Consider the following 12,512-nt stretch of genomic DNA (forward strand, 5'->3'; position numbering starts at 1 on the left):
TCAACTATTCTCATCAGCAACGAGATACCATCTATCGCTTGGTACCCTAAACTGATTATCAACCAAGCAACTCATCTATCCAATCTATCCGTATTACACCGACAAGATGCAGATCTTCGTCAAGACCCTCACTGGCAAGACCATCACCCTTGAGGTCGAGTCCTCGGACACTATTGACAACGTCAAGTCCAAGATTCAGGACAAGGAGGGTATTCCTCCCGACCAACAGCGATTGATTTTTGCTGGAAAGCAACTTGAGGATGGTCGCACTCTAAGCGACTAAACATTCAGAAGGAGAGCACTCTCCATCTCGTCCTCCGTCTGCGTGGTGGTGGCATGCAATCTGTAAGTTGCACTTCATCTTGATGTAATCATTTGCAATGTGCTAACAGTCTGAATAGTCGTCAAGACCCTTACCGGAAAGACCATTACCCTCGAGGTCGAGTCCTCCGACACCATTGACAATGTGAAGTCGAAGATCCAAGATAAGGAGGGTATCCCTCCCGACCAACAGCGATTGATTTTCGCCGGCAAGCAGCTTGAGGATGGCCGAACCCTATCCGATTACAACATTCAGAAGGAATCCACTCTCCACCTTGTCCTTCGTCTCCGTGGTGGTATGCAAATCTTCGTGAAGACCTTAACCGGCAAGACCATTACCCTTGAGGTTGAATCGTCGGATACCATTGACAATGTTAAATCCAAGATCAAGACAAGGAGGGAATTCCTCATGTCCAAGGCACTCCTGACCAACAGCGCCTTATCTTGCGGGTAAGCAGTTGGAAGATGGCCGAACTCTCAGCGACTACAACATTCAAAAGGAGTCTACTCTTCACCTTGTTCTCCGACTACGTGGTGGTATGCAGATCTTCGTCAAGACCTTGACAGGAAAGACGATCACGTTGGAAGTTGAATCGTCGGACACTATCGACAACGTCAAAAGCAAGATCCAGGACAAGGAAGGCATTCCCCCTGACCAACAACGACTTATCTTCGCTGGTAAGCAGTTGGAAGACGGACGCACTCTGAGTGACTACAACATTCAGAAGGAGTCTACACTGCACTTGTGCTCCGTCTCCGTGGTGACAATAGGTGCTTCGCGATGGTGGAGTATGACGACATTTTGCACGAACTGGCGTTAAGTGGGTTTGGCCCCGGATTAGGCTCTTTGGCCTCGGCATCAATTAACATACCTTAATGATCAAGGATGCAGCAGCATCACTAGATTGATGCTGAATATGAATATACCAAATTCATGACTTTCAAACCACATTTTTTTCCGTAATTGTGATAAATGAGACCTTTAGACGTAATCTAATATATGTGATAGGTGAAAGTGTTGTAACCGTATTAATTCGTACTTTTATTAGTCCAAGTTCCACCATATCCACGAGCGTTGGGGTACATGCGTAAGGAAAAGATGACAACCGAATCGAAAGGAACGTTTGCACTTTCTCTTTCTAAAAACTTATACTGAGCCACAACATTTCCAATACATATTTCATCTATTTGCTTTAACAATGGGATCAACTTTCTATTACAACAGACAACGGCATTTCCATAGTTTTATCACCTTGGCGAATCGCATCGCTGCTTTGCCACATGAATTAGCTCAGCTCCCAATATACGCATACGGATGATTTGCTCATAAAGTCTTGCGCATTCTTAAAGACATAGGCTATGCCATCATATTATTACCATATCAAGCTCGAGGTTTATCCCACGCCGACTCCAGCGTCTAAGGGATTAGGGAAGGCATCGCAATCCTACGATAGGTCGACCTGGCTACCGAAAGACATCAAGCATCTTCGACAACCTTCCGTCGCATTCTCGAACGCAGACAGTAGCTCAAGCTCGTAGAGGGAAGATACCGTACATCTGGCAGCGAGAGCAAACACAGAATACCCCAACGAAGTCCAACTCGAGTGTCATTGACTGCGGGGCCCCTCGACCGCCCGAGTCGCAAGACGATCGAAATATTATACGACTTACTGAGAGACAGTCTCGACAACGAACGCTAAGCTATCCGCCTCCCCAGTCGTACGTTGCCATAAACCCGCACACCGCAGTTAAGGATTGGAGGTTCGGGCAGCTTAGGATCGAGAGCATCGACGTGGATAGTCACGACAATATGCAGGCAACATCCGCAGCGGCGGCTGCCGTCGGCCCTTCTATGGGAGGTGCAGGCAAGGCTACAAAAGCGAAGTATGTCCCGCTGAACTCTTCTAAGAACACGGAGTTGGGTTGGGGAATCGTACATTTATACCGAGAAGAGACAGAGAGTCCAGAGCTTGAGATATCCCTGGATCAAATACCCGAAGCCGACGGAGAACAGGACGGCGCGCAAATCGACTGCACTACTGTTTGCATTCCTGCAGTCCCAAGCTATTTATCTCCGAGCGACTTTCTCGGTTTTGTAGGTGAGAAATGGAGGGATAAGGTTAGTCATTATCGTATGGTTATGACGGGTCGAATGAACAGATACCTCGTGCTCATGAAGTTTCGAGAGAGCAAGCAGGCCCAACTCTTTAGACGCGAGTTTGACGGCAGGGTATTCAACGACATCGAGGTAAGAGGATCCCCAAGGTTATGGCATACATAAGGCTAACACAACGAAGCCAGAAACGTGCACAGTTGCTTTCATTAGGTCCGTCACTTTCGAGAGCCCGACCCGCCCAGGTGACACCTTTCCAGATCTCAGCCAAGATCCATTTACACCGTCTACTTCAGCTACATCTAATTCGCTTAAACCCTTTCCACCGCCAACCCCTAATTTAATCGAACTACCCACTTGTCCTGTCTGTCTCGAGCGCATGGACGACACTACGGGTTTATTAACAATTACCTGCCAACATGTATTTCATTGTTCGTGTCTACAAAAGTGGAAAGGTTCCGGCTGTCCAGTCTGCCGGCACACGAATCCAATATTATCATCGTCTTCGTCTTCGTCGAATGCCCATGCTTCAACCCCTTACGACCCTAACAACCCATATACGCAGCCTTTCGGCTCCCGTGTATCCAACCTGTGCTCAGTTTGCGACTCTCCAGACGACCTCTGGATATGCCTTATCTGTGGTAATGTGGGATGTGGGCGGTATAAAGGCGGCCACGCGAAAGAGCATTGGAAGGAGACAGCTCATACTTTCTCCCTGGAGATAGAAACTCAACACGTTTGGGATTACGCTGGTGATATATGGGTACATCGCTTGATTAGGGACAAGGGTGATGGCAAAGTGGTAGAGTTACCTGGCCGTCAAGGGGGACCAATAGGACCTGACGAACACGAAGACCATGACGTAGTGCCTCGTGCGAAACTCGAAAGTATCGGTATGGAGTATACTCATCTTCTCAGTAGCCAGTTAGAGAGCCAACGTGTATACTTCGAGGAAATGCTCTCGAAGGCTGCGGACAAGGCGATGAAAGCATCGGCAGCCGCAGAGACCGCCGCAGCCCAAGCGTCACGGGCGCTTAAGGAGCTTAAAATAGTTCAAGAGGAACAACATCGCCTACGCACCGAGACGATCCCAGGGCTCGAAAAAGATTTAGAACGCGAACGTAACCGGGCAACTAAATCTACGGATCTTGCGCGGGGGCTAGGCAAGAGTCTACAAGAAGAGAAAGAAAGTCTCGGAAGGTCTAATGAAACGGATCGAACATATGAACAAGGAGCTCGAAAGCCTGGGTGAACAGGTGAAAGAGCTTAAATTAGAGAATGCAGATTTAAAAGACCAGAACCATGACCTTAGCATGTTTATCTCAGGTCAAGAAAAACTCAAAGAACTAGAAGCTGAGGGCAAAGTCGAGGAGGGCGAGGTTCAAGAGGGTAGCGTTTCCGTGCCTGAAGATAAGAGACGTCGAAAGGGAAAGGGGAAAAGCAAAAACTGATATCTGTCAGTTCTACATGTTGATGCTTGAAGCGATCTAGTGGGTTAATTGACTTTCCTTTTCCCCGTTAACGCACAGATTCAAACGGCTTCCTTTGCGACCCGAGAGAGCACCGACATACCATAACATGTCACATCACTTTTGGGAGTAACCGGAAGCCAAGCAATTAAAAAAAAGAGAAAGTTTAGTTCCTCTGCAAAGCTTGTATATTGACATGCAAGACTATATAAATATTTTCGGTCTGTCCTCGCGATTGTCTTAGTCGTATATCGATCCGCATACCTTTGGTGCTCACATGCGCAATTACCTAGGTTAGCTTTAATTACCTAGGCATAGGATATGCGAAGCCGTTTTTAATTAGCCATTGTGGTATATGACTTGCATTCGTATCTGCCAGCATCCGTGATTGCGCCTCGCCTCGCATGATTTTTACAGATATTATGGGCCTACATTAATGTGTAGCAAGCAAGCAAGCTGCCCGCATACCGAGACGGGCCTGGTAAAACTGTAACGACTTACTATGATGATGATGAGATAGATATTACATAGTATCTCGTATGCTCGGTAGGGACGTAATGAATCCGGTCTGTTGGGAATTGCGAATGGACTTTGATCCAATAGTAAGCAGATATCTAAGTCAAAGTAGGCATTAGATATGTTAAGAATTGGCATGTCGAGAATTATGTACGAAAAAAGATGATACCTTTGATGGTTTGTACACAGATACATGGGGCTTAGCACGACACCCCACTTAAGTTCTAAGTACCTTTCACAAGCTAGAAACCTCGGACGAATGGCCACTCCACGTACCTGCCCCTCGGCCCCCTCCTCTAGCTGTGGCGCCGAGAATCTGACATTCTGCCAAGATTCCAGTCGCTTCCAGTACTATGTATATCCAAGGCGTGCAGGCAGCAGGCAGGGTACCACGAGCTGTGGCTTGCATTTTCATGCACAAGTTCTAAGTCTAGATTTTGGCCTGTGATTGATGAGTTTTTTTTTTCCTCTTCTTTTTTTTTATTAACCTGCCCGAGCAAGATCTACATTGCGTTTTTCTTGTTACTCACTCATTCATCTTCTTCACAGGATGACGCTCTCGATTGCTGGTGTGTACTAGAGCCATTGATAGCTACCTTTTTTTTCTTCTTCCTCTTTTTTTTTTCTCTTCTTCCCTTGTTTAGATGAGCTATCCGGGGCTAGGATTTCTACATACTATAATAGCTTAAGCCCGGACTTCCAATCTGGCTTTAATACCTAATCCCATTTATTTACCACGTCAACCCAGCTTTTGACAACGTGACCGTTTTCTGAGCCCACCCCGAGTCCGCCGCGTGCAACTCCCCGAAAACGATATTTACAGTCGTTACTTGAACGAACCGAATAATCCGCCATTTCCGTCGTCGCCACCGACTTCAACAGTTGGTATATATGTTAGTCACTATTGCGATAACATCTATCAAATTTACTTCCACCTAGCATATTCGCCGACCTTCGATTACTTTTTGCGATCATGGCCGACGGGAAGCCCGCCGAAGAGGCACGGCCCTCCGCCGTTGCAAAGCCCAAATCTACAAAAGAAAAAATTATACCCCATGTCCGACTGGAAATACGACGCCTTCTTACATACATTTTCCGTTCTCGTAGACTTATTCTTCCGCGAAGTCCATCCGCGAGGCGCATGGAGAGTGCCAAGGACTGGTCCTATCCTCTTCGTCGCCGCGCCGCATGCGAACCAATTCGTCGACGGCTTGGTCCTCCAGCGGACGCTAAAAAATGAAGCCCAGCGGCGCGTGGGCCTACTCATCGCCGAGAAATCAGTGCACGGTTTCATCGGATGGGGATCCCGTCAGACTGGGTCCGTTCCTGTAGGCCGAGCGCAGGACAAAGCGAAACCCGCTTCAGGTGTTATCTATCTTCCTGACCCCATCAATGACCCAACCTTGATCCGAGGCGTGGGCACGGACTTCGAGAAAGAAGCCGAGGTTGGCGGCATGCTGTTCTTGCCCTCTGTGAAGGGCCAGTCGGGTAGCTCGATCGACATATCTAAGATCATCGGACCTGAGGAAATTCGGATTAAGCGGCCGTTCAAGGGAAAGGTTCCCCTACAGCAGCTAACCGGTCGAGACGATATCGACGAGAAAGGGAATATTGCTAATAAGGAATTGAAGGGCCCGAAAGATGGTTTCAAGGGTACTAAGTTTAAACTAGCTCCCCATATCGATCAGACTGAGGTTTACAAGGCGGTTTTCAATCGTCTGAGGTCGGGCGGCTGTATTGGAATTTTCCCTGAAGGAGGTAGCCATGACAGGACGGAATTGTTACCTCTAAAGGCTGGTGTCGCCATCATGGCGTTGGGCACCTTGGCTGAAGATCCCGACTGTGGACTACAAATTGTTCCTGTTGGGATGAATTACTTCCATGCCCATAAGTTCCGATCACGGGCTGTCGTTGAATTTGGAGCCCCCTTCCAAATTCCGAGAGACCTAGTTGAGAAATACAAGAACAATGAGAGGAGAGACGCGATTGGCCAGACACTTGATATGGTACATCAGGCTTTGAGCGCAGTTACGGTATCAGCTCCGGATTACGATACCTTGATGTGCATCCAAGCAGCCCGGCGACTATACAATACCGGGAAGAAGCTGCCACTGCCTATGGTGGTAGAACTGAACAGGAGATTAGCTGTCGGCTTCTCTAAATACAAGGATGACCCACGTATTATCGATCTAATGAACAATGTCAAGGATTACAACAAGCAGCTCCACTACCTCAACATCAAGGACCACCAAGTGGCTTATGCTAAGATGACTCTCCCGATAGTTATTGTCACTCTTCTATACCGGATTAGCAAACTCCTTGTTCTCTCCATCGGTGTGATTCCCGGTCTTGTTCTTTTCGCGCCGGTCTTTGCCGCATCTAAGATCATTAGCCATAAAAAGGCCAAAGAAGCGCTAGCGGCTTCGTCAGTTAAAATTCAAGGCAAGGATGTCATGGCCACATGGAAACTCCTTGTGGCCATGGCGTTTGCGCCCGTGCTCTACAACCTATATTCCATTTTGCTCTCATTTAAGGTGTACCAAGATCACCTATGGGGCTACGTACCAGAGTGGGTGCCATTCTGGTTAGTCTTCATTGCCGGTTGGATCGTCTTTCCAGCTATCACGTTTGCTGCTCTGCGCTTTGGCGAAGTTGGTATGGACATATTCAAATCTCTCAGGCCCCTCGTTCTGTGCATCAGCCCGACATCTGGCTACAGCATCCATAAGCTTCGAGAGCGGAGAGCGGAGTTATCCGAGAAAGTAGTCCAGGTTATCAACGATCTCGGCCCCGACATGTACGAAGACTTCGAACACACGCGTCTGGTCGCAGACCCCCGCGCGAATGGAGCGATCTCACTTAAGGAAGCTAGCGTTCCGGATAGGACGGAGCCGACCCCACCAGACTCTCCTCACCTTTCGAGGAAGAATACCACAAGATCGAGCCAAGCTATCCCAAGAAACGAGTCCTTCAGCAATATCGGCGCCATTGGTATGTTCGCGACGCGCCCGCCGTCTCGGTCTAGAAGCCGCAGCAGCAGCAGCGGAGGCGGGTTCGGGTCCGGCGGGTTCCCGGTGTCGGGGTTCACGGCGCTGGATACTAACGAAGGGTTCCACGAGGCGAGCAATAAGATCAGGGCGGCGATGAAGCAGAGGGGGCAGCTGAGGCGGAGGAAGAGCGGGTTTTCGTCGGATGGAGAGGGGAGCGAGGGGACTTGAGGGAGACTTGGGAAACTTTTTTCCAGTTCACAGGTTTCGATTCTTGTTTGTGTACCTAAGATAATTTGGCTTGGACTGGACTAAAATGAAAGGTCTAGACGGATAAGTCTGGGTTAGAAAGGAAAGGAGGAAGGAGTTGAGTACTGTAATGTGGTAGGTTTTTTATTTTTGAACTACTAAGAATTCTTGTGTGAGAGTGTGAGAGTGAGAGAGAGAAAGAGAAGTAGGAGTAATGTATACCCGAACGTACAGTACGTTGGTGGATAGGTAGACTGTCGTTGTTGTCTATACAGCTACTATTCGATCACGAGAAGAATAAGAGGAAGAGGATGTAATGACAAATGCGATCTCAACTTTGAGTGTGTATAGGCGTGATATTTGATTGTGAGGTACATGCAAGGTATGAGTTATGGTAAGAAGCACTAGGTACGAGTTCTATCTAGACTTAGGGCTCGATATATATATATATATACCTACAGATCTGTTATATATATGTGTATGCGTGCGAGTATGAATGCTACGAGTTTGTCCTGAAGTCCGACTTGGCTACTTACCTAACCTACAGAGTACCCAATTCCCTGACCAATCGAAAGGACCTCGTACATAGGTTAGGTAGGGAAAGCCACTCATCTGTAAGCCAGACATATGTTACGGTGGACGAGATGAGTAGGTAGGTGAGACCAGAGTACGACCAATCGAGGAAATGCTTGGCAGGGGTCGGAGCCAGTTAGAGCCCTGGGGGGTCGATCTGAGATCTTATTGGAAGTGTGTGTGTTACATAGGTAGGTAGCATGTAGTATGTAACATCGTTACAAAACATTTGACGTGTTATTACTAAGTCGATCATTTCTTTTTGTCGAGGGGCGGTAGGTAGGTTACCTAGGTACTTGGCAGCCAGCTAGATAGGTATATGTACTGTACCTACAGCCTTACCGGTATTCAGGGCGGAGATAAGTGGTGTAAATGTAATACGGCGGGCGGGATGCCGTATCGGTGAGATGCCGTGGGCGTTGTGATCTTTCTTTTTCTTTTTTTTTTTTCTTTATCCTAGTAGATATTGGTCTCTACCTAATGATGTGACAGGCATATGTAGGTACCCAACATACAGCATATATGTAGTATGGCATGGCGGTGATAGGTAGCTAAAGCCAACGAACACGCGGCAGCTCGGAGGCCGAAAAACTTACTCCGAAGGACGTGCCCTCTTTTGTCCGAGAGTTGGATACCCCCGACCGAAGCAGGTATAATAGGGGAGCCCCCGACAAGGTCTCGAATAGAAATCTTTTTATTTCGAGTTTGTCATCCCAAAGTTTCTATCCTTCCCTCCCTTTTTTTACTTTCCCCCTTTTTTTATATACCTACCTACGTTTAAGAAGAGAGGTAGACTGGGTCAAAGTGAAGGTTAGATCTCGCTTATTTGGCCTCGGAGATATCGCGCTCGGATTTGATTGTTGTATCGTGCGACATTTGCGGAGTTTGTCAACGCAACGACAAATAAATATACAGAGCCTGGTTGTATTCACCTGGTGTTTGTGAGAGATCTGGTCACGACAGAGTTGGTTATGTAAGTGTTGCGGCTTTTCTACTTTGTCTTACGACACAAGCAACGGGATACTATTACCGTACCTACCACCCCTTGCTTTCTCCTTCCCAGGCACAAGCCCCCCCCAAACCCAATTCCCCAAACACCACCCACTTGGCTTGCAGCACTAACCCAATCTCTGGATCAGATAAGATATATTGGCGTTACCCCTGCCCCACCATAGCTTCCGTCGCTTCTTAGACTTATTTCTCCGTCGCGAACCTTACATCTTTTTTTTCTTTCTTGCGATCAATCGCCATTATCCCAAGGGGGAGAAGAATTCCGGGGAGGAGAAAGAAGAAGAAAGAAGTAGAAGAAGAAGATGGCGGCAGGTCTACTCTCGCTGATCGGAGGAGCCCGGCGGGCATTGACCGGCAGCGCGCGCGCGTCGGAGCTGTTCCCGCAGACGCGGCCGGATGTCGACGGCGAGGCGTGCAAGCACGACTGCGATAGCTGCACCGTTAAGTACCCGCGGCACTTCAAGGTCGAGGAGTCGCACCCGCTGTACGGCAACATTAAGCCCTGGAGCACGCATGTCATTGTCGCGACTAGCAAGTCGGATTGGAAGAGGGATGTTGAGGATGAGAGGGGCAGTGTTATGGAGGCGTTTGGGCATGCTAGTAAACCGGGTAATGGGGTAGGTTTTTTTTTTTCGTTATTTACCTTAATTGATAATAAGGAACATGCTAATATAATCATAGCGCCTGATGCTTTCCGCCTCTAATATGCCCACATCGACGCATCAGGCTGATTATTCACAACCCACATCGATTCTGGTTCTCCCCGCCTTCACTATCATTGACAATGTGACGCCACCCGCCGTCCCATCTCTCGTTAATAAATACATCTCGCGCGCGCCCACAACCTCAGACCCCCTGGACCCGCTATCCCTCCCCAAAACCATCCCGTCTTCCCGTTCCGCGTCGGCGACATGCACGCGCGCCCGTGCCCCCACCGCGCCGTCGTTCTCCTGTGCTCGCACCGCACGCGCGATGCCCGTTGCGGTCAGAGCGCCCCGCTCATCAAGAAGGAGCTTGAGCGACACTTGCGCCCGCTGGGCCTAGAGCGCGATCTCGATGACGAAAGACCCGGGGGTGTAGGAATTTACTTCGTCAACCATGTCGGCGGCCACAAATACTCAGCCAACGTCCTAATTTACCGCCGTCCAGACGCCTTCGGCCTCGACAAGGTAGATCGAGGAAAGCTGCCCCCGGGCCAGGAGCCGCAGGTCAAGGCCGTGAAGCCGGCGCCTGCGGAAGACGGAGAGGACGCTGGAGAACCGGATGTAGGAGCCGGCCAGTGTATCTGGCTTGCGCGGGTGCGTCCCGAGGACTGCGAGAACTTGGTCCGGTATACGATTCTGCAGGGCAAGGTTGTCAAGCCGGATAAGCAGCTGCGGGGTGGGTTTGATCGGAGTACGGGGATGATAAGCTGGTAGGTTCCTGGGGGGGCATGTATTGGCATCTTAGACAGAATGTGAATTCAGCGCGGTTTCTAGAGCAGAAATTGGGAGTTTGCATATCCGTTATTGAGATTGTTATAAAGTATAGAGAGATGCTATGACTTATGTGGTGGGCCGGTGCGGCGGTTCTTTATATGCGGGTGCTAGGGTCCTGGTGTAATAATGGCTTATGGTGATGATGACGGGTATGGTAATGCGAGTTTATAGAGACGATAAGACTGATATTTCTGGCCTTGCTTTTCTACGTTGTCTCACATATATGATGGGTTTCTGAATAGACGGTCTACTTTCATGTTAACTAGAACTCTCGGGAGTTAGATGAGAATTACTCTTATTAAGATTTTACATTGTGGCATTAGGGTTTGAGTATGAAGGTTAGGAGATGGAACGGGAGATAGGGGATAGGTTGTTAAATAAGATAGGGTAATATATGGTCTAGTTAGTTAAACAAACTAACTTCTATATAATGTTCTATGTCTATACACTTTATAGTTAGCTCGAGACTTATTGCATGAACACCTATTATACGGGTTCATACCGATATTAATCTTCTATAATATAGTCCACGACTCGATTAGTGTCTCTTGAAATTCTGAGTTACTCGGAAAATCTATTATTAATAATCACACCTTTCCTATCGAGTTTAGAAATACACTTCGCGTTCAGGCTAGAAGTGTGGACAGTTCTGCGATCGAACTTATTGCTGGCCATATTTCGTAGCTCTAAAGCCCCACGTCCGTTAATGGGCTTGGAGATATGGAGGCTCCGGTATGCTAGTTATTAGATCAAGACTTTAAAGAGACTATAGCCGTTTCAATAAATTTAATCCAATAGGTAACCCTCATATAGGTTCATAATTACTTGACAAAATCATACGCGTCGTTATGTATTATGTGCATAGTGTAGATCTACCCATGCAACGTCCGGGACGCCTCAATTTACGGACGTTAGCGCCTATGTATCTCCCCTCTCCTGCTCATCTTTCTAAGATATTGCTCCTGATTTTATTAGTATGCTTATTAGCTCCTTATGTTTCTCGGTCAAGCACCCATTCGACTCTCCCGACCTACCGGGGACTTCTTAGGGCCACGTATATACAGGAAGGGGACCTCTGAGGCTAGCGAGGATGCTCACGGTCTGTTTCGTGGATTCTGCTGGCAAATTTCATTATAAATGAAAGATGAACTTACACGATGTCTTTTAATCCGCTAGGATTTATTAACATCAAACACGGAACGAGGAAAGCCACACTAACATAAGCCGTGTGAAAATATCCACGTAGAATAGCGTTAGAAAAGGCCCAATTAGGAATTATTTTTTTCGCCCAAATAGTATATGACCTCTACAATGCGCTACAATAGTCCGAGTTTACAGAGGTTATATAGTTGAATATATTGAATATTTTGAATATCCTCGAAATCTTCACCTAATATTCGGTACTCAAAACTTAATACCTTTACTTACGGCTCGGTACCCAAAAGAAAGACTCGGCACCTAAGAAAAGGGCTCGGAACTTTTAACACTTTCGAAACCCTCACCCTTAGCACCACCTTTACTCTTAACACCTTCACCCAGCCAAAAGGAGGACTTGATACTTAAGGGAAAGATTTGAAAGTAAAAAGATACGTATATTGAGAAAAAGATAAAAGTGAAGAATTTAATACGATTTGTTATTTTGGAAAATATACCAAATAAAAACGCTTAAATGTTGCGTAAGTCGAAGCACCGTTACTGGGGCCACCCTAGTGGGGACCACCCATTTCCCATACAAAATCAACAAAATCACCTATTCATAATTCATCCAAGAAAATAGCTAAAAATATCCAGTCTT

General features: G+C 47.5%; 2 protein-coding genes across 2 annotated transcripts; both read left to right on the forward strand.

Moving 5' to 3' along the window:
• Nucleotides 1-5,474: 5,474 nt before the first annotated feature.
• GL218_03129 (uncharacterized protein) lies at nucleotides 5,475-7,637 on the forward strand (the record flags this gene model as incomplete). The annotated part of the gene is made up of 1 exon (XM_033579677.1): nucleotides 5,475-7,637. The coding sequence occupies one exon, from the start codon at nucleotides 5,475-5,477 to the stop codon at nucleotides 7,635-7,637; it is 2,163 nt and encodes a 720-aa protein (XP_033436098.1).
• A 1,904-nt stretch (nucleotides 7,638-9,541) lies between these two features.
• On the forward strand, nucleotides 9,542-10,657 carry GL218_03130 (putative sucrase ferredoxin domain-containing protein; the record flags this gene model as incomplete). The annotated part of the gene is made up of 3 exons (XM_033579678.1): nucleotides 9,542-9,856; nucleotides 9,921-10,223; nucleotides 10,286-10,657. The coding sequence occupies 3 exons, from the start codon at nucleotides 9,542-9,544 to the stop codon at nucleotides 10,655-10,657; spliced, it is 990 nt and encodes a 329-aa protein (XP_033436881.1).
• Nucleotides 10,658-12,512: the final 1,855 nt, after the last annotated feature.

Source organism: Daldinia childiae (genome assembly GCF_008694065.1).
Source record: "Daldinia childiae strain JS-1345 chromosome Unknown Scaffold3, whole genome shotgun sequence".
NCBI lineage: Eukaryota > Fungi > Ascomycota > Sordariomycetes > Xylariales > Hypoxylaceae > Daldinia > Daldinia childiae.